At 43.2% G+C, this 19,779-nt stretch overlaps 1 protein-coding gene and 1 long non-coding RNA gene across 3 annotated transcripts; one reads left to right on the forward strand and one right to left on the reverse strand.

Moving 5' to 3' along the window:
* Nucleotides 1–3,858: 3,858 nt before the first annotated feature.
* HSPA13 (heat shock protein family A (Hsp70) member 13) lies at nt 3,859–19,755 on the forward strand. Of its 2 annotated transcripts, none has more exons than XM_023944453.2 (5): nt 3,859–11,118; nt 12,551–12,891; nt 14,541–14,754; nt 15,308–15,475; nt 16,388–19,755. In XM_023944453.2, the coding sequence occupies exons 1-5, from the start codon at nt 11,094–11,096 to the stop codon at nt 17,056–17,058; spliced, it is 1,419 nt and encodes a 472-aa protein (XP_023800221.2). In that variant the 5' UTR covers nt 3,859–11,093; the 3' UTR covers nt 17,059–19,755. The 2 variants fall into 2 exon arrangements, with proteins under 2 accessions (XP_023800221.2, XP_086739627.1); XM_086883501.1 differs by having other exon boundaries at nt 11,054–11,250.
* LOC147654412 (uncharacterized) lies at nt 14,136–19,044 on the reverse strand. The gene is made up of 2 exons (XR_015285191.1): nt 15,275–19,044; nt 14,136–14,819 (listed from the first exon to the last, which is right to left on the reverse strand). It is a non-coding gene; the product is annotated as an uncharacterized LOC147654412 (long non-coding RNA).
* Nucleotides 19,756–19,779: the final 24 nt, after the last annotated feature.

Raw genomic sequence — 19,779 nt, forward strand, 5'->3', positions numbered from 1 at the left:
TGTGGTGCCTCATCTATACTCTTCACTCTTTTGGAGCAGCACTGAATCTTGTCAGCACCTCCATACCACTGGGTGTTGCTTTGCTTAGGCTCATTCCTTACAAGAATTGCCACAGAAATGCATTGGTCTGCCTAATAAAGCAAGCTGCAACAGCTATCTCAGATGGTGCTATGAAATATTTACATACATTCATTCTCTGATGTCACTTATGGTGTACATAGGCCTTAGACAAGTTTTGTCTTATCACCATTTTGTACAAGCTGGTCAGAACTCTGCAACTTGAAAATCATTATCCTCTCCATTAGCTTCTGTTCTTGCTCTTATTGTGTATTTGTTTTGGTTTAGGGTAAATTTGGGAGAAAATTTTTGAATGGGGTTTTTTTAGAAAGTAAATTTAAGTGGCTTTTCTTTTAACTGGTTTGGGAAAAGATTTTTTTTTGGAGAAAAGTGGACAAAACTGTTTATTTAACAAGTAAAGAATTTACAAGTAAAAAATGAATAATATTTAACAACAAAATTTTTGTTGCTTAAAGAGATGGCAAATCTAAAAAAGTTTTTGTTGTAGGGTGTAGTTTGGCTTGTTTAGGTCTTTATTAGTTTTTTTGGTGCTAGAAAGTGTTGAGGTTTAGGTTCTGTTGGGCTACAGGTGTGAATTCTCAGTGGTTTTTATGGTTTTTAGTTTAGAGTATGTTTGAAAAGATTTATGGAAAAAGAAAAAAAAAACATAGACTGGGGAACTTTTTTGTTTTAGCTAGTTAAAAACTAACTAAAAGCAATTGTTTGTCTGTGCTGCAGAGAACACAGTCAGGAGAAGCATGCGGGGCAGTGAGTGCCATTTCTGCAAATAAAACTGTGCACCTCTTCCTTCCCCCCTTCACTCTCAGAGCTGTTCTTAAAGCTGCAGAACTCAAATAAACAGAGCAGACAGCTGGGGATACAAGCATCATAACTTCACCCCAGGACATATTGTCAACCTGAAAGTCCAGTCTGAGGCACCCACAACATTTAGCCTCTTATAAGACAGACCTCATCAAGAATTCAGCTCAGCAAATCTTGACAAGAATTTTTCTTTTCAAGTAGCAGACAGACTATGTATATATATTTAAGGATAACATGGGAGTTGGTTGCCTTAGTAACAGGATCTTTCAGCCATTGCATTTAGTATTTACTCAGCACTGGAAATGTACACTGTATTGAGAAATAATACAGTATTTTTATTAGTCTACCCCTGTGTATATGCCCATCAGCAGCAAGTGCACACTGTGTAGTTTGACTTTCCTTTCCTGAGTTATGTGAAACCTCTGAGAAGGGAGCATGCAGAAATGAAACCAGGGCACCTGGTGCAATGTATTTTTGTTACAAGTGTTTTGAGAGAAAAAAAAAAAACCTGTTGTGAGAGTTTAAAGCACTGAACTAAAGATATTCCTTGTCTCTCAATAATATGGCCAGAAGCAGAAAACTATAAAAGCATTTCTATCCCAAGGTTTCATACTCTGTTGAAAACAAATCTATAGAAAATAGTTATGAAAGAGGATATTTGTAAAGTGGCAGTTTCCACAACTGCATTAATGTGCAGTACCACTTAACAAGTGTTAAAAGGCTGTTTTACTTGGCATTTGGGGGGATGAAAGTGAGTGTATATGCATTTAAGGTGCTATTTCAAAGCCTGCTTCACTCTGAGTGAAACAAGGCACCAGTTACAGCTGCACCAATTAAAATGCAAGAGAAATTAAGCAGAATTGAGCCATTGAACTTTGGGACCAGCCAGGATACCAAAAGGTTTATATCTCATCCTGTGCAAACATGCCATGGGATTTTTCATCCTCCCAGCAAGACAAAGTTGCCTTCAGGTGCAGCACAAACCCACGACCTCCAGCTGCCCAGTGCCTCCTGTGAGGGCACAGGGCTGCCTGGGAACAGAGTGGATCTACAACAGCACAGAGTCCCCTCCTGCCTCTGGGAAGTGCAGAGATGGGAACTGCTTTGCTCCAAAGCAACAGGCAGAGACCCACTGGGTTTTCACAGATTTTATTTCAAGACTCAAGAACAAAACCAGGCTCTTCTGCTTGGAAGGACGAGTGCAGGTCACCCAGGACCTTATGGTCCCAAATTTTAAGGGCTGAGCTGGAGAAGGTTTAAGCACGTGAACCAACCTGGCAGACTCTTTTTTCTAATAGTCTATGCATTACCTCTAGCTTTTATGGCAACCCAGCTCTTGCACTGACAAGAAATCCATTCCTGGGCTGCTCTTTCTCATTATAATGCAAGAAACTGTAAAACACTTCTGTATTATAGCAAATTAATATCTCATATGGCCTCTGTCACAGTGTTATATCATACCCTTACAGGATGATGGACTCTGGTCTAATACAGCTTTTCCTTCCCTAACTACTGCAATCCTATATCCATTTTGCAATTCAGATGGAACAGGCCCTGCTCAGACAGAAAAGCAGAATGTTATAATCTCATAGAATAACCTAAATGTAATTACAAACAGAATATTTATTCTATATTAAAAAAATGAGAGCTGGAAAATAGATGTGGAAAAGGCCTAACCGCGGAGAGAGCAGGTTGAACCAGAGAGTTCCGCTGGTTTAAAGCACCACCCAACAAGTGCAGGCTTTTTCTCCTATCATAAACAGTTTTCTCCCCTGTCCTGGCTTTGTCAGGTTTTTTAGCACCAAATATTGTTGCATAGATGGATTTGCAATGGACTTTTGGGTTAACTGCTGAAAAGGAGGCATGAAGACTGTGCTAGCAGCCATCATTCCTGGGCTTTGCACTCCCCCTAGAGGGGCAGGAATGTGAGTCACTGTGATCATGTGCAGGGCTCTGCTGATGCTCCAGCAGCTGGAAAAGCCAGTGGTGCCACACCATGTCAGTGCAAGAGAGCCTACAAAGCACCCAGCTGGATGGGGATAAGCAACAGGAGGAGCAGAGAGGTGGATCCATTATCCAAGAGAAATCACTCCCCTCAGGTCGATTAAATGTTCGTGTTTAAAAACAAAAATGCTTTTTTTCCCCATTTCTATTGCCATCCGTCAGTGTAATAGAGAGAAAGCTTTGTATTTCTGTGAAAAGTGAAGGGGAAAAGAGGTAGGCAATACAAATTGTTTAAAAATGGCATAGAGATGGCAAGCTGCTTTTCCTGACAGGCCCTCCATGAATCATCTCATTATCAGAGGCTGCAAACTAAGCTGCATTTTCTCAGGACTGTCTTTTACAGGAAGGGCTCCACTTCTGTTTATCACACACTTGAACTAAAATCTATCAATTTGCAGCAAAAAAAAAAAAAAAAAAAGGTGTTCTGAGAATTGGAAAAAAGGTTTCAGCTAGTAGGAAAAAAAAAATCTTTCTTTGTTCTACTCAGATTTTAGGGACACAGAATTCAAAACTAAAAAGTCACACAGAAAGAGGCTTACCAGTATAATTCTTACCCACACAGAAGTCAGAGAGAAGAAACAAAATGGCAGTGAATTACTAGCCCTCAGTGACTGCAGATAACACAAATCAATGTTAGTTTATGGGAGATCGCCTGTACAAAACAAAATTATCAGAGAGTTTTATCTATCTGGCTCCCAATACCATACACTTTGGAACTATCCAGACATGCCATATTTTCCATATAATGACCCAGAATGTGTAATCCAGCTTCAAAAAGCTGTGCATTAGTAGCTGTGACCATACAGAGCATGATATACAACTACAGTTTTGCTTTCAATTAATGTAGTAGCAACAAAGATGCAGACAGATCTAGCAATTTGGGTTATTCATTACTACTGAAATTGCAACACCTTTCTTTTCTATTTGTTTTATTTTGCTGATACACATATTGCAAGTTTTTTAACTGTGTTTTTTTTCTTTTTGATTGGCACAGCACTGTATATCTGTCTATCCTAAAGTGCTTCTGTCATACCTAACTGCTTCTGAAATGAAAGCACAGACGATGGTGACTGCAATAAACAGCAGACAGACAAGGACAGGTAGTTTGTTGTATTGTTCCTTGGATCCTTTTCAGCAAAGTGAGCGCAAAGTATTGATGTTGCATGATGTGAACTGAATCTACATCTCCTCATGAGAGACAGGACAGCTACAGTGGGGGTAAACAGGTGAGGAGAAAAAAAAAAAAAAGGTAAGTTTGTTGTTCAGCAGCTGAAGCTGTCAAGGTCCTTAGGAAAGGGAAAATCTGAAAGAATCGACATCTGTCAGCTCTGCTCACTTTGGGACTGAATGACAGCAAGGGAAGAGCATTATACTGAGATGGGAAACACTTGGGACTTCTCCAGACCATATGAAAAGATGCATTCTCTGTCCCAACAATTCAGCAGAAACTGATATACTACCTCCTTCTGAGATTGTGAAATCCCTCCCTCACATTGCTTAATCGCAGCTGAGGGTGCTGTGGGAGCCCCATAGTGTGACGACAGCCACAGAGCCCTCTGTGCTATGTACTGCAAAGAAAAAAAAAAAGAAAAAAAGGCAGTCCAGCCCAATGAGACTGTTTGAACACAGTCAGAAATGTTTCTTAGAACCATGACATAAACATACTGTTGCATTTTTATCAGTATTTTCTATTTGGTACAAATATTCTGAAGCTTAAAGGCTCAGCGCCCACAAATATGCTGGCACACAGATTTCGCATATCTTGTAAAGTCTCTGCCTGTCCTTGGGTGTGCATAAGCAGTAGCTGTTTTTTCAAACACTTGCATATCTGAGCTGCAGAACCGAGCCAAAAGCATGGCAATGAATTATGGGCTGCATGAAGGTGCTGATACAGTCCAGCAGACCTACACGCAGCGCAATCATTCAAGAAAGAGAGAGGAAAATGGCATGGGACTTTTATTTCATTGTGATTGCACAGAAAGGCTAATCTCTGCTTCTGTGAATGGATCGTTTTCCCTAGATGTACACCCTTCTTCTGGAACAGCTCTAACTTTACAGTATCTTCTTCCAACAAACTTCTCTCCAGGCTAAACAGACACTTGCTACTCACATGACAGTGCACAGGGGAGTGATGCTGAAAAAAGAAGACATGGTGTGGCTGACATCTTTGCTTGTCTTGTAAGAGTAATCTGAGCAATGTCGGAATGATTCCATCAATACTGTCAGAAATAGGTTTAAGAGCCCTCCAGGTAGGTTGCAAGCCTTGGCACAGGGAACAACTAATGCAAAGTGGTTGCCAACTGACCAGAGGTTCTGGGAAGGTACAAAGTAACACTAAGGACCTTGACTTAGGCTGATGACAGTTTCCTTCTTCTGTGTTCTCAACATTTCTTTCCCTATTTCAGAGGGTTTGGAGTATGAAAGAAGCAGAGTGGGCGCTGCTGTCAGATGCTATTGGTTTTACATATGGCACTCAGGAATGACACCAAACTGAGTTTGTATAATGCTGGATGAGCTTGCTCACATCTCAGTTGTATCTGATCCATTCATCCGCTAAACTGAAGTATGCTGGGCATTTACACAATAATGGCAACTCTTATTCCTGCAGGACAGATGTGCACTACAAATATCATTAGGAAATGCCACTACCACCTTGGCCAATGAGCAATTACAAATGAGAACACTTCTCTCCCATCAAATCTTTGATGATACTGCTTAACACAGATTCCTAAAAATAATGCAAGAAGGCTGATGTTGTGAGATCTCTGAAATAGTGTTTGAGACATCTTTTTTCAAACTGTATTGGCCCTCCAGGCTTGTTATTTATTCTTGAGTCACAGACCTTCAGTGTTCCTTTGCTTCACACAGTGTAAAGAAGAATACATGCTCTTACCTATTATTTCTTCCTGGATTGGAAACAATATGGGCCAGGGAGCTAGGTCTTCTAGGAAAACAGGCAGAGCATAGTTGCTCCTGGAGTACCATAACAGCACTTCTAAGTGATGACTGTAATAGATATTCAGTGCCAGTCAAAAGATTCACAGTAAAGGCTCAGAAGTTCTAATCCAGTCTACAAACCCAATGAGGTACTGTAGGTGATACCTCCAGGAAAAGAACAAATGTAAAACAGATACTCTTGACACTTCAGCCTCAGTACTCCACAAAAAATAAATAAATAAATAAATAAATAAATAAAAAGAACAGAACTTTTCTCTATCCACACATATTGCAAAATTTCTCCTCTGCCTGGGGAGCTCGCTGTTCAGGCAGCTTTATTTGAGTGCATTCTTGTGTTTATCCTTTTGTTGTCATATACAATAGACCAAATTGACAAGCCTGACTGACATCTGTATGGCTTTCATATACACAGCAGCAACATGAATGAGGTAAAGTGGCCTCTTGGGGGGACTGTTGGAACTCTTGTTCATTATCATTATCACCATGATGATTGGTGCAGATGATGAGACTCCCAGCCGTCCCATCCTTGAGCTCTGCAGCCCTTCACACAGCGTGGTGCTGCAAACACTGCTACGAGCCATCACTTTCCCTGGCACCCCGTGCTGTACCGCTCTCCCTGCACCACACAGGACACCCAGGCTGAGCAGAAGGTGGATGATGTGTTCCAGGCACCAGCACAAATCCAAGCCAAGCCATGATTCAGGCCCACTACCCCAGCCTGATGTGGCTGGGGAGAATTCAGCAAGCTCACAGCTGCCTTTTGGCATTGTAACACTGGCCCACTTCACCACGGTGAAGCATGAAGAGAAACTCTCAGTTACCAGACCAATAAGTGCCAAACTGCTTTGCCTCTTCAATAAAATGTCTCTGGTTTTTATTTTTCACACCACAGAAAGCTTTATCAGCATTCACACCAACTGAAATTCAAGTAGAAAAGTGGCACAGATAAAAAAAAATCAGTGAAAATCTCTTCTCTTTTCCAAACTGTTTTTCCTAGTTTTTACATTATACTGGTATCACTGCAACTGTATTCATGAAAGGGGAAACAGTAATTTCATTGTTAACCTCAAAATTATTTCATGAGGGTTTGGTGAGATGGGTATGTTAAAGCAGTTAAAGAAACTGTAATGAAAATGTGGTGCCATTTTCATGACTTACGCCTTTACAAGACTTTGGGTAACTACTGCTAAAGGTTAATATGCTTTATATGAATCTGCAGGTATCTGTCAGACACCAAAAGCAGTCTGGGGAAGAAATGCTCCGTGGCAGAGACATCTGCTGGGAGCTCCTTGCACTCCTCCCACGCCTCATGGTTCAGCTTTTTGGGGTTGTGGATCCTAGGAGAAGCCTTGTGCTGCTCCTGCTGCCTCCAGCTGGGGAGTGAGTTTGTGGCTAATGGAGAATTCAGCACACCCCTGCCCAGCCATGGCCAGTCAGCCACTCAAAAGGAGCCAGAATCTTTAGGCTATATGCTGGAATTTTAATGGAAACTTTTGCATCTAAATTAAAGGTTATGCTCCTCTATCCAGCTGCCTGACATTGAACTGTCTGTCAGAGGAAGGCTGCTGAAATTCTTCCCTTTCCCAAGCATAGACAGCAGGAGAAGATCAGTGTTTTAATTAGGGAAAGGAATTATCAGGGACCTCTGCAATTCTGACAACACACTAAGGCACTGTTGTCTAAGTTCAAAACTGAAAATGAGGTTTCAGATTTTAGCATCTTCTAAATTCCTAGCATCAACCATCTCCCTTCTCAGAGAGATAGTGATTCTATTCTCCACCTACAAAGTGGATCTCAATCCCTCCTTCCCTTCCTCCTTCATAGTGGGAAAACATGGACTGATCCTCCTGGGTTGATGGGATCACATTATGCGTTGAGCATATCCCAGCATCCTGAGTTTCAGTTTTAGACACTGGCTTTAAAATGATTGAGACAATGCAGAAAGCACTCACCCAGTAAACCCTAGAAATACAAACCCATGTTTTTTTACATCAGCAGAAAAGAGGATGCTTTGCAAACTCAATTGCCTTTTCTCCAAATGCAAAGCATCCTGCAAATGAAAACAAGCTGTATTTGATTCCACGCACACCAAATGCTTGAACTGTGTTTAGCACATCACAGGTGTAGGGTTTGAGTGATAATCCCCAGTGTAGCAGGATTTTTCCTGCAGACATCAGTTCACATCTGATGGGAGACTGTTTTAAAACCAGCCTCTGCTCTCACAATGTAAGAACAACTCTCTCCCTCAAGCTACTTGCAGGCAAAAACATGTTTACCTCCACCTATCAAAGCACCAGGGGAAAAGAACAGCCCCTTGAAGGAAATTAATCCCTGAAAAGTGTTTGAAATGTTATAAATAGCTTACTACCAGAGTGAACAGATGCACTAAGAAGGATAAACAAGCATTTGCCCAGCCCCTCGGAGGGAGTTGGCCTCAGAGGCAGGCAGGTGTCGGGGTCCCGGTGTGTGGTGGCCAAGGGCCACTTGATGTGGCCCATCCCAGGTATCCAAGGCAAGCAGCTCAGGACTAGCAGCCCCTGGCACCTCATGCACCCTCACTCAAGGGCATCCAAAAAAGCTTTATCACAGCTTTTGCAAAGCAGTTGTGCAGGTCTGAATTTGCACTGCCCACCCTCAGGTGAGGGTGCTCACCACGGAGGATGTGCCTTGCTTACAGGGAAGTGGCAAAAGCATTCCAGGAAAACAAAGGCCAGCCTTCCAGTGTCTGCCCCAAACACATTTTTGCTTTCCCCATGAGGCACTCTATGGAGCAGGAGTTACCCATATCTTTTTCTCCCAAACAAATAAGCCTCTCCCTCTACTGCCCAATGAATATTGAAATATTCTGTGCAAAACCAAGCTGTCTTCTCCAGAAACACTGAATGTTCCCTGATGTTCCTGAACAACACATTCCTGAGTGTAGCACTCGCTCAGATAATGGAGGAAAATGGACACAGGCCTCCCTCACAAACAAGAGTAGTTAAAAAAAGGTGATACAGAAGACACAGTGGTAATGCCCAATTACCATTACAAGGGCAAGATCACTAGGGTTAGTTCTGCCTGTTGTGCAGATGCAAGACAAGTCTGGCATCACTGTGCAGAGTCCAGGCATATCCATGAGCAGGTCCTAGTAGGTCATGGAGAAGATGTGGAGAGAAAGAATTAGGCATTTCTGGACTTCTTCTAAGCATATCTGCTGAAGACCATGTGTTCCCTTGAAATGACTACAGAATACGTGTGGTGGACTGAGCCTTCAAACCTTGCAGCAGCCCAAACCAGCGACAGGGGAGCCAGTGGCTTCTGCAGAAGCTTCTGGCATGGCAGAGCTTTGCTGCAGGGCAGAAAGCCTGCTGAGATGCTCCCCTTGACTTGACTCCCAGGCAGGTGGCCTGTGCTGTGTAATCCTGCAGGGAACAGCCAAGCCTCCAGGGAGTCAGTCAGGTGGGCAGGCTTTGATTGACACACTGAATTCATTAAGCTGCTTTGCTAAGGAGAAATAGGGAAATAGGAAAGGGCATTTGAGTTCTGTCCTTGGGCAGGTATGGTAACAAGTGATCCTCAAGTCTTTTAAAGGTTTAACCTCAAGGACAAAAACCAAAGCCTGGCCTCTGCTCCAAAAAAGGAAGAAATCTCTGAAATGAGGGGCTTGTATCAGTATTTCTTAAAAACACATCCTTACATATCAGAAGTCTGCAGTGTCATATTTCAGATGGTCCTTATGTATTAAAAAATACCTGCTATTAAATATCAAAATTATGAGCAAAATACAGTTTGATCATATGCCCTGTGTGTGCTAAACCTGTTTTTCTGCTCATCATCCACTGACAGCGGCATAAAACACAAAGTGCCTGCTCACGAGTTATAAGGATGAAAAAATACTGTAAACAACAATTACGAGTTTCCCCCCACTTACAAATGAGCACAATTACCGTAGTCCCACTTTATGAAACTTTATTAAAGTATGCAAAAGAAATTAAGTTACCTAAATAATTAGAAAACAGCCAGATCATGAGTCATTAAGGAGGCTGAATGGTTCAACTTTCTCTTCCCTTTCCAAAGAGTTTCCACCTTCTCATACTGAGAATGAAGCACATCACTATATGTTAACCATAAGTGGAGGACAAATACATTTTTCACTATTAAGGTAAAGTGGTTCCACTTTTTTTGCATATAGAAGAAGCTTTTAAGAAGTGAGCTCCTGGGAATTACTTTTGGGTTATGTATCTTTCCATCACTTAGGAGAAACAGAGATGCTGGAGATGATAACTACAATAGGATTTAGTCTACTTTTCTTCCACTATGCAATAGTGCACATATTTTCTTCCACTATGCAATTTGCTACCATCTACTCATTTATGGATATTTTCTATTTAAAAAGCTTCTAGCTTGGACTTCTGCCTGAAACAGAAGCCTGCTCTGCAAGAACCTGAAAATCCATTACTCCTTATGAGAGTGGAGTGGAGCAGAGCAGAGGAGAGGGACAACTGATGAGAAGCAAACCCCCAGAGTACTTCACAGTGCATTTCTTAGAGCAGTTACCAATTGTGCCCCTCCAGGATAGATTTGAGGGGCAGGTTTCGTCTGCATTCTCCTCACTTGTCTAAATGCCAGGTGGGCAAGAAGGAAATCTCCCCTCACCATTAATAAGAGAACTAAGTAACTTGTAGCCAGTGAACTGTGATTGGTTTGCTGAAATACATATTTATTGTAAAGTTTTGAGAATCGGTGTGCTTGATCTGTGGAAAGCTGCCTTGCAACCTGCACAGAATAAACAATGTCTCCTTTCCGAATCTGGCTCTTGTCCGTGCAAAAGACACCGAAACCCTTGCAGAGGAGGGAACTCGGTACTTTCTAGCTGAAGACCGAGGTGGGGATAAAGAAAGATGCTCTGCTTCAGCACTGCCACAGCAGCGGTCTCTGACGCCTCATGCCGGCGGGAGGCCGCAGAGCAGCATGGCGCCAGGGCTCCGGACTACCGCTCCCAGCAGCCATCGCGACCACCCCGCCCGGGCCTGCGCATGCGCCCCTAAGAGGGCACGCACTGCCTCCACTGCTAACGGTACCGCGCCTCCCCGCCCATTGGCTGGTACCCGCCGGAACCGGCCGCGCCGCGATGCGCACAGGGAGTTGTGGTTTCTTTGCCCCCAGCAGCTGGTGAGGTGAGCGAGGTGGACGGGATACGTGTACTACCGTTCCCGGCGTGCCCCGCGCGGCCCGGAAAGAGCCGTCAGCAGCTGGAGCCGCAGGCAGACATGGCGGGGCAAATGGCTGTGCTGGGTGAGGCGGTGGTGTGGCTGGGCTGTGGGTTTTGCGGGGCTTTACTTCCTCTCTCGCGTCTTTCTGCCGCCAGTGTCGCCCCGGGTTTGTTCTCCAGGGTGGCACGAGTTCTGTGTCTTCCGCTGTGTCCAGGTCTGGGCTTCTCTACGGGAGAGACATGCAACTCCTGGAGCGGGTCTGGCGGAGGGCAGCAAAGACGATGAGGGCACTGGACCTTTTAGAAGCAAAGGCTGAGGGAGCTGGGGCTGTTTAGCCTTGAGAAGAGACGAGTGAGAGGGAAGCTTATCAATGTCTGCAGGGAGGGGAGCATGGACCAGGCTCTGCTCAGTGGTGCCCAGCAATGGGACAAGATGGAACTGATGCACAGAAAGTTCCTTCTGAACATGAGGAAGAACTTCTTCACTGTGCAGTGACCAAACACTGGAACCGATCATCCAGGGAGGGCGTGGAGTCTCCCTCACTGGTGACATTCCAGAACCATCTGGATGCAATCCTGTGCTCTGGGATGATCCTGCTTGAGCAGGGAAGTTGGACCAGATTGTTGTCCCTTCCAACCTGACCCACTGTGGGATTCCTTGAAAGCCAAAGTGCTCAGTGACACATTGCTCAGAAATGCCTGGGAAGATTTGCAGCCCAGAGCAAGCCAGGGCTTTCCAACCAGTCTGTTTGAAGCACTGCTGTGACCACCCTTCCCTGCTGGGGAAAAAAAGAGGTCACCCAGTCTTTGAAATTTAACTTATTTGCATGTCTTGTTGAGATTTTGTTTGTTGGTGCATTTTTTTGGTAATCATCTGAGGTTATTACTTGATGCTAGACTTTTGGGTTTCCTGTGTCTGATGATTATAAGTAAAATTAAAAGAAAATCAACCAAACAATGAATTCTTCTGCACATAAAGTGGTCTTCCCTTGGGTTTCAAGGTACAGAAAAGATTCAGAGGTGTGGGGAGATGCTTTTTTTGGAGCTATGGCTGAAACAGAATGAGTTAGTATGAGAGAGGGTTTCTCTCCCCTTATTTTTGGACTTCTGGTGAAGATGGAGGTGTTAGAATTGGGAGTTTGTCATTTAACTGTGATTTTGGACAGTCCTATTAACTCAGTGTCCTTTAGGGTCATTTATAGACAACTCCTCCAGAAGTACTGATTAGCCTGTGTTATTGCAGTAACATGCAGAGAGAAATAGAATTATTACAGTGTGGTGATATTTTTGGCTTGGCCGTCTCTTGGGCTTTTTTTCCTCAATCAGTTTAATATTTAATGCCTAAAATTCTCTCTGTTGAGAAGGAAATTAAAAACTAATTAGGTAGCTAAACAGGCCCCAGGGTGTGTTATAAAGCTGCAGGAGGTGCAATGTGTCACACCGTGTCGTTTGCATTGACTTGTAGGTTTGCAGAGTTGATCCCCTAACCCTGCTGTTCACTGTTCCATGTTTCAGGCTCTGCTGTGCTGGCCCTGCTCTTAGCCAGCTACCTGGCACAACAGTATCTGCCCTTGCCCACCCCCAGAGTGATTGGGATCGACCTCGGCACCACCTACTGCTCTGTTGCCGTCTTCCTGCCTGGAAGTGGGGATGTGAAGGTCATTGCAGATGAGAAGGGGCACAACAGCATTCCCAGTGTCGTCTCCTTCACAGACACAGGGGTGCATGTGGGCTATGAGGGCCTGGAACTGGCCGATGCCAATCCTCAGAACACCATATATGATGCCAAGAGATTCATTGGGAAAATCTTCACTAAAGAAGAGCTGCAAAGTGAAAGCAGCAGGTATTCCTTTAAGGTAAGCAGTCAGTGCCTTCAGTTGCCTCCAAGCAGTGAGGTGCAGGATGCAATCCAGACTGGACATGAGCAGCCCCAGAGCAGCCCTGGGAGAAGGACTTGGGGGTGCTGGTGATGAGAGGCTGGACATGCCCCGGCCGTGTGCGCTGGGAGCCCAGGAACCCCCCGTGTGCTGGGCTGCATCCAGAGCCCCGTGGGCAGCAGGGCAGGGAGGGGATTCTGCCCCTCTGCCCCTCTCTGCTCAGACCCCACCTGCAGGGCTGCATCCAGCCCTGGGCTCCCAGCACAGGAAGGACAGGGAGCTGCTGGAGCCGGCCCAGAGGAGACACCAAGGTGATCAGAGGGATGGAACAGCTCTGCTGTGAGGAGAAGCAGAGACAATTGAGATTGGCTTGGGATTGGAGAAGGCTTTGGGGTGAACGAATTGTGGTCTTCCAGCACTGGAAGGGAGTTTACAAAAAAGATGGAGGGAGATTATTTACAGGGACCTGGAGTGACAGAACAAGGAGGAACAGCTTCAAACTGATAGAGGGTAGGTTTAGATTAGAGATTATGAAAAATGTTCTTTACTGTGAGGTTGGTGAGACACTGGCACAGGTTGCCCAGAGAAGCTGGAGATGCCCCATCCCCAGAAGTGTTGAAGGCCAGGTTTGATGGGGCTCTGAGCAACCTGATCTAGTGGAAAGTGCCTATGGCAGGGGGTTGGAAGGAGATGAGCTATAAGGTCCCTCCAACCCAATTCTATGACACCTGAAATGTGGTTGATCATCTTGTCAGACCTTGAGTCATTTGGCTTAATCTGATGTACCTGAAAACTGAAGAAAATGGTTGTGGAAGTTGTGTACCTCTGCATGAGAGCTGATAATGATTTTCCAGAAGACCCTGTGTTTTCCTATTCAGAAATGTTTTTCTGGGTAACCTTCCAGTCCTTTCTTTGAAAGGATAAATTTCAATTTGAAATGCTAATTGTGCTTTGCTGAAACTTAGTTCTCCCTGAAATTGTAAAATAAAAACACAAACAAAAATCAACAAACCGCTCCCCAAAATAGCGCAACAAACCAAAACCCAAAAAAGTTTTAAAGTCACATCTTCTCTGTCCCATTGTGTTTTTTCCTTCAGCACTTTACTACTTACTTGACCAGCAGCAGAACTTGAAAGTTACTTTTAAAAAAACTAGCTTGCATTATATGAGCATGGCTCAGAATTGACTGGAAAAATAAAAAACAAAAAAATGTGTACTGCAAGTGGTCTTTGAAGTCTTTTTAATTTTTGAATATTATTAAGAGAAGCAGTTTCACGACCAAGCTGTTTGTTTCCTCTCAAAAACCTGAAAGGTAACCTAATGACTAAAAAAAGCTTCCCTTTTGTCTTTGAATGTGGAAGTTGATTGCACAGTATCTAGGTCTTAACTTTTTTAAATGTGTTTTACTGGGGCACAGTGGGTGTGATTTTTTGGATATACTTTGACCCCTTAAGTGGCATGTTTTGCATAATCCTAATCAAGGAATAAAAGTGATCCAGAAATGCCAAAAGCACGTTTGAACTTTTCCAGAATGAAGAGACTACATGCAAATAAACATTTAGTGGGAACAGGGTAAGGGAGTACAGGAAGATTTCTCACTTGAGGGTTGTGTCACTTTATCCTTCTAGGTTGTCAACAACAAAGGATTAGCTGAATTTTCTGTGACAACTAATGAAACCTTTCGCATCACTCCAGAGCGCATTGGCTCTAAGCTGTTGCTGAAACTGAAGAAAATGGCAGAAGCCAACCTTGGCATGTCCATTTCCAAGGCAGTCATCTCCGTGCCAGCAGAGTTTGATGAAAGGCAGCGGAATTCTACCATTAAGGCAGCTAACCTTGCAGGTGATGTCTCTCTATGCCAGAGTTTATCTTGGAGACCTTGTGGTCTATTTCACTAACAGTAAGGCCTGTGTGAAGGATATAGAAACAGTGAATCAGTGACAGAGAAGCTTAGAATGGATTTATTGTGAGTAACAGCTGAGAAGTTCTGAGTACCAACAGGTCTAGCTGGCTAATGTGGACATAGATGGCTGAAAGTAAGTTTTATTTCAGGGAAAATAGTCTTTTTTATAATCTCCAAATAGGGAGACTCTATAGCACCCTTGGACAATCATTTAAGCAGAATTAGAATGCATGATATAAATCTCCTTAGCAAGGTTTCTCTGGAAGCAGTGTGTTTGGGCACATTATGGTTCGTGATTTCACCCTGATGCTGAAGCAGTACTATTTTAGGATTAAGTAAAGGGTTCACTGGAGATTACTGCTTATGAAACTACTTCCTTTAGATCTGACACTTAAAAAAACCCAAAAAGTATTGGCAAATGTCATTCTGATCTAAGAACTGTAGTTTTCTGAGGTGTACCTGAGTGTTACTTGTTGTCTCTGCTCTTCATAGGGCTCAACGTTTTGCGAGTAATCAATGAGCCCACGGCTGCTGCTATGGCTTATGGGCTCCACAAAGCTGATGTGTTTAATGTTCTGGTGGTGGATTTGGGTGGAGGAACTTTGGACGTGTCTCTGTTGAACAAGATGGGAGGGATGTTTGTCACACGAGCCATGGCAGGTAAGATAAATGCTTTTGTTTCTCAAGGGGTTCAAGGGAGGCAAGTGCAACCCCTTGAAGTTGGAGGGACTTTTTAAAACATACCAACCATGTCACAGAGTGTTTTCCTAATGCATTCTCAGCCGATTTTCATGCAAAATTAGGTTTGTGGCTGGTTTCAGCAATTAAGACCAGAGTCATAGGTTTTGGCTGACCCAGAGGGGTAAGTTGTGGTTTCATTTTATCCATGTCTGTTAACTTTTGCACCCATTAATAAAGTGCAGGTGCATGTTACAGTTACTTTGACTGGACTTTTGCAGAGCTGGAGTTGTTTAAAATCTTTCTGTCACCTTTGCCCAAACTGGGAATATAGTCAGATCACTAACCAGTGCTTTGGTGTGTCTTTGTCTTGTGTTTGCTGCCAGTTCAGTTGAGCTGGGTTTGGGAATGCATGGGCTGTTAACTCACAAGTTTTGTGATTGTTGTATGAATGATTCGTCCGTGGGCACAGAGCTCTGGCAGCAGTGTTTGGTGAAGAGACACATGCTTCAGCTGGCCTGCATGCACACATGGCTCTGTGCAGTGCCAGCTGCCTGTGTTGCTTTCAACAAGTAAGTCCTAATGTGAGCTGGTGCTGTTCAGTCCAGTTAGAGTGAAACAGCAAGAAAGATTCAGCAGCTTCACTCTGATTTAGACAGAGGTCCACTGAGTGAGTTCTGTTTTCAGTCAAAACAAAACAGTGGAAATCATTACCCATCATGTATGCAGTGGACAACAATTTTGTCTGTTGTCACAGCTCCGTGAGCTCATGTGCTTGTGGTCCTTCTGTGACTGTTCTGGCCCTTGAGCACCATCCCTGAGTGAAAGAGAAGTGTGCTGTTTTCTGGGGCTTTCAAGGTGCTCTGTCTGATGCCTTCTATTCTGATCTTTCAGGTAACAACAAGCTTGGAGGACAGGATTTCAATCAGAGGTTGATGGTGTATTTATATGATCAGCTCCACCAAACGTATGGTTCTCTGCCAGCACAAAAAGAGGAGGTTCACCGCCTCAGGCAGGCCGTGGAAGCTGTTAAATTAAACCTGACTGTCCACGAGGCAGCTACACTGAGAGTGCTGTTGACTCTGCCAGCAAACAAGCTTACAAGAGGACTTGCAAAAAGCCGGGTGAAAACAAACAGTGCGCTACAAGGTGAGGTTTCACAAGACACAAAAGGCCTGAAAAATCTTGGAGACACTTCCAAAGTAGAGGATGACTTTGTCGAAGTTGTGTTTGAAACGGAAATCTCTCGGAAGCTGTTTGAGACATTAAATGAGGACCTTTTTGAGAAGATTCTTGTGCCCATTGAACAAGTGTTGAAGGAAGGGCACGTGCACAAAGCGGAAGTGGATGAAATTGTGTTAGTTGGAGGCTCCACACGGATTCCCAAAATACGTGAGGTTATTCGGGACTTCTTTGGAAAGGAGCCCAACACCTCTGTAGATCCTGACCTGGCAGTTGTGATGGGCGTAGCCATCCAAGCAGGAATTCTTGCCGGGTCCTGGCCTCTCCAAGTCAGTGCTATAGAAATTCCTAACAAGCATTTACGGAAGACTAATTTTAACTGAAAAGAAACTCTTCTCAGTTGCATTCCAGCTCTCCAGAAGGATCCATACTTATCTGACTGGCAACAGAACTTAATGTTAGCTGCATTCTATTAAATTTTCACCTGTTCCAGTTAGATGTTACTGGGCACTTACCTGTGCTAAAGCTTGGTGTTACTTTAAAGGTACAAACAAGTTCTGAAGTGTGTTGTGTTTACTTGGAGATGGGATATTGGATGAAAATGCCAGTGATGACACACATTTTCTTGCTAAATTTTATTAGCAAGTCCTGGAGCAGTGTGTATTTAAAGTATAAAGGGAGCGTGACCAAAGGTTTGAGATGATGTGGTACTAAGGTATTCCTGGGTCCAGTGTATTTTCTTGGAAGGACTGTGAAGCAGCCTTAATGCACAGGCAGTGTTCAGTTTACACTTATTTATTAGATTGAGCCATTTGAGGATTTAAGCACCTTTCCTAAAGGCATCTTGCAGCTTAAGTGAAACTGAGGCATTCACTTGATTCTTTTGCTGTTCATAACAGCATAGTGGTATTGCTGATGCTCTGTGACAAACAGTCCCATGATTAGGAAACCTTACTGAAAACATAGCTCTTGCCAGTGCAATTTCTTGGTCTCCAAGGGCTTCATTCCTGACCTGGCTGTGATGGTTAAACACAGGTGCTGCTGTTTTACCACTGGCATTCTCCACAGAGAATGAGGGTATGTTGCCAAATATTCATACCTGCCCCTGCCTTATTTTAAAACTACAGAGATTTTATGTTTCTTGAAGCCACACCTGCCTGTCTTCCCTTGCATTTGACCAACACGAATTTCATTGTTCTGCATTTACAAGCGTGTGACATCTTCTCCATGAAGTACCCCAAGCCATACTGTCCTTGGGGAGAAAGTGTGGGACAGAAGGGTTGAAATGTAGTTCCTGTAGCCCTAGTAAATGAAAATTGACCCAGCTACTTCCTGCTTTTCAGCTCTTACGTGGTTTATGTTTTGTCATATCCCCCTCTAAACTGAGCAGAAGTTGTAGCTGTCCTATTGGGAAAGGAGCAGTGTTGTGTAACTCGGGGTTTGAGGTGGCACTTCCTAGGACTCTGTTTTAGGCAAACAGGTTGTTATGCAGATATCTTGAAAATGTGTGAGAAGAACAAAGTTACTGACCTGAAAAAAAAACAAATTGGTGACAGTTCTCTCTCTGGAGGGATTAAGCAATAATCAAACACCAGCTGAATTATATTATCTGCTTGTAACTTCCTACCAAAAAAACATATAATTCAGCTAAGACTGGTTTCAGCATCCATCAGCCCAGTCTTCATCAGGTAAGCTCTAATAACAGGTGGTTTTAAGGATTTTCTTGTCTTCTCCAGAATAATTTTGCATTAACCTTGCTAAGATAAAGTGTGGGGCTTAGATTTATTGTTTTAACCTATGACTATATTAAAATAGGCTTATTACTCTCCTGGCAGTAGGCCTGATTTATGGCACTGCCATAAATCAGTTGTGCTGATTCAGCTGTTTGCATAGCTATTGTCCAAATGCATCTTTGAAGTAATCCAATTAAAAACCTCTTAAATTGAATCATAGTTGCACACAGCCATTCCATCAGCATTGTTTAACTTGACAGAGGATTCCCAAAGTACTGCTGACATCTGTTGAGTTTTCCTGAGTTGAAAACCAAAGTTATTTTTTTATTTGAGGATTCTTCTTTTCCTTTGTGCCTCTTTGAAAGTGACCCCAGCTAAGTCTGTATGGAACTTGCAGTAAGTAAAAGTCTTGCAGTGAGAGAAGTGCCTCTTCAGTGACACCGTGGATGAATGCCACTATGCAGTAGAGTCCTCAGTTGCTGTTGGGGGCATTTGCTTTGCAATATAAATGTATGTGTTCAACATCTGTACCAGTGTCTTTAGAGTCACTGTGGCCTTTCCTTCTGCCCTGCTGTGAGTTCATCCCAAAATCCACTGGAGTTACGGTAGGGCTTTGGTCTTCATGCCTTTAATGTGCTGTGTAAAACAAGCAGACCGATACAGAAACAGAACCACATCACAGTGAAGTTAAATGATTAAAAGTTTAATGAAGTTAAATGATTTTGCAGTTTTGGGACAAGTTAGGTAGGAGATGTTAAAACTCTCAAAGCAAATAAATTAAGTACTTTTTTCTTTCACATCCTCCTTTAGCCTGGGGGAGTTAAATCTCCTTCAGTGTTAATCTGGGAACTGGAAGGGAAGCGCAGGTTGTTTACTTGTAAAAACTAAATTCACAAAAGGGTATTTATTCAGATTTCTATACAGGCTGGATTTTTTAGTAGAGAAGTTACTGTACACTGGATATCACAATGCATCCTTATTTATTAAATTTTCTGAATTATTTATTTTGTGTCTTTTAATACTGTATTTTGGCACAAACAATTAAGACGAGTCCACTGCACTAAGTGGGTATTTCCAGGTATGCACATGGGCTGCTTACCAAAAGGCTCTCTGTAAAAAAGTTGATATTGGAAGGCTGAAATCTTTCTGTAATCCTTATGATTGCCTTTAGTGGTAGGTGTGTAACAAATTTCTCTAGCTAAGGTTTATTTGGCAAGTTGAAATTCTGAAAGCATCAAGTGACTTCAACAATTGTGTGTTCCCTAATTGTTTCCCAGTGCAGATGATGAAATGCATTTTATAAATAACATTTTAGATTTTTTTAATAAAAGAAATTTCTACCCCTTGGATCTGTCTTCTTTCACTTTCTCA

This window comes from Cyanistes caeruleus, chromosome 3 (assembly GCF_971803275.1).
Source record: "Cyanistes caeruleus chromosome 3, bCyaCae1.hap1.1, whole genome shotgun sequence".
NCBI classification, from domain to species: Eukaryota; Metazoa; Chordata; class Aves; order Passeriformes; family Paridae; genus Cyanistes; species Cyanistes caeruleus.

Bases quoted from the DNA above. Each gene is read 5' to 3' on its own strand.
- HSPA13 (XM_086883501.1), top strand. From the start codon at position 11,094: ATGGCGGGGCAAATGGCTGTGCTGGGTGAGGCGGTGGTGTGGCTGGGC. The intron at 12,892-14,540 runs GTAAGCAGTCAG...TTATCCTTCTAG, and splicing joins GCAGCAGGTATTCCTTTAAG to GTTGTCAACAACAAAGGATT. The intron at 14,755-15,307 runs GTGATGTCTCTC...TGCTCTTCATAG, and splicing joins TAAGGCAGCTAACCTTGCAG to GGCTCAACGTTTTGCGAGTA.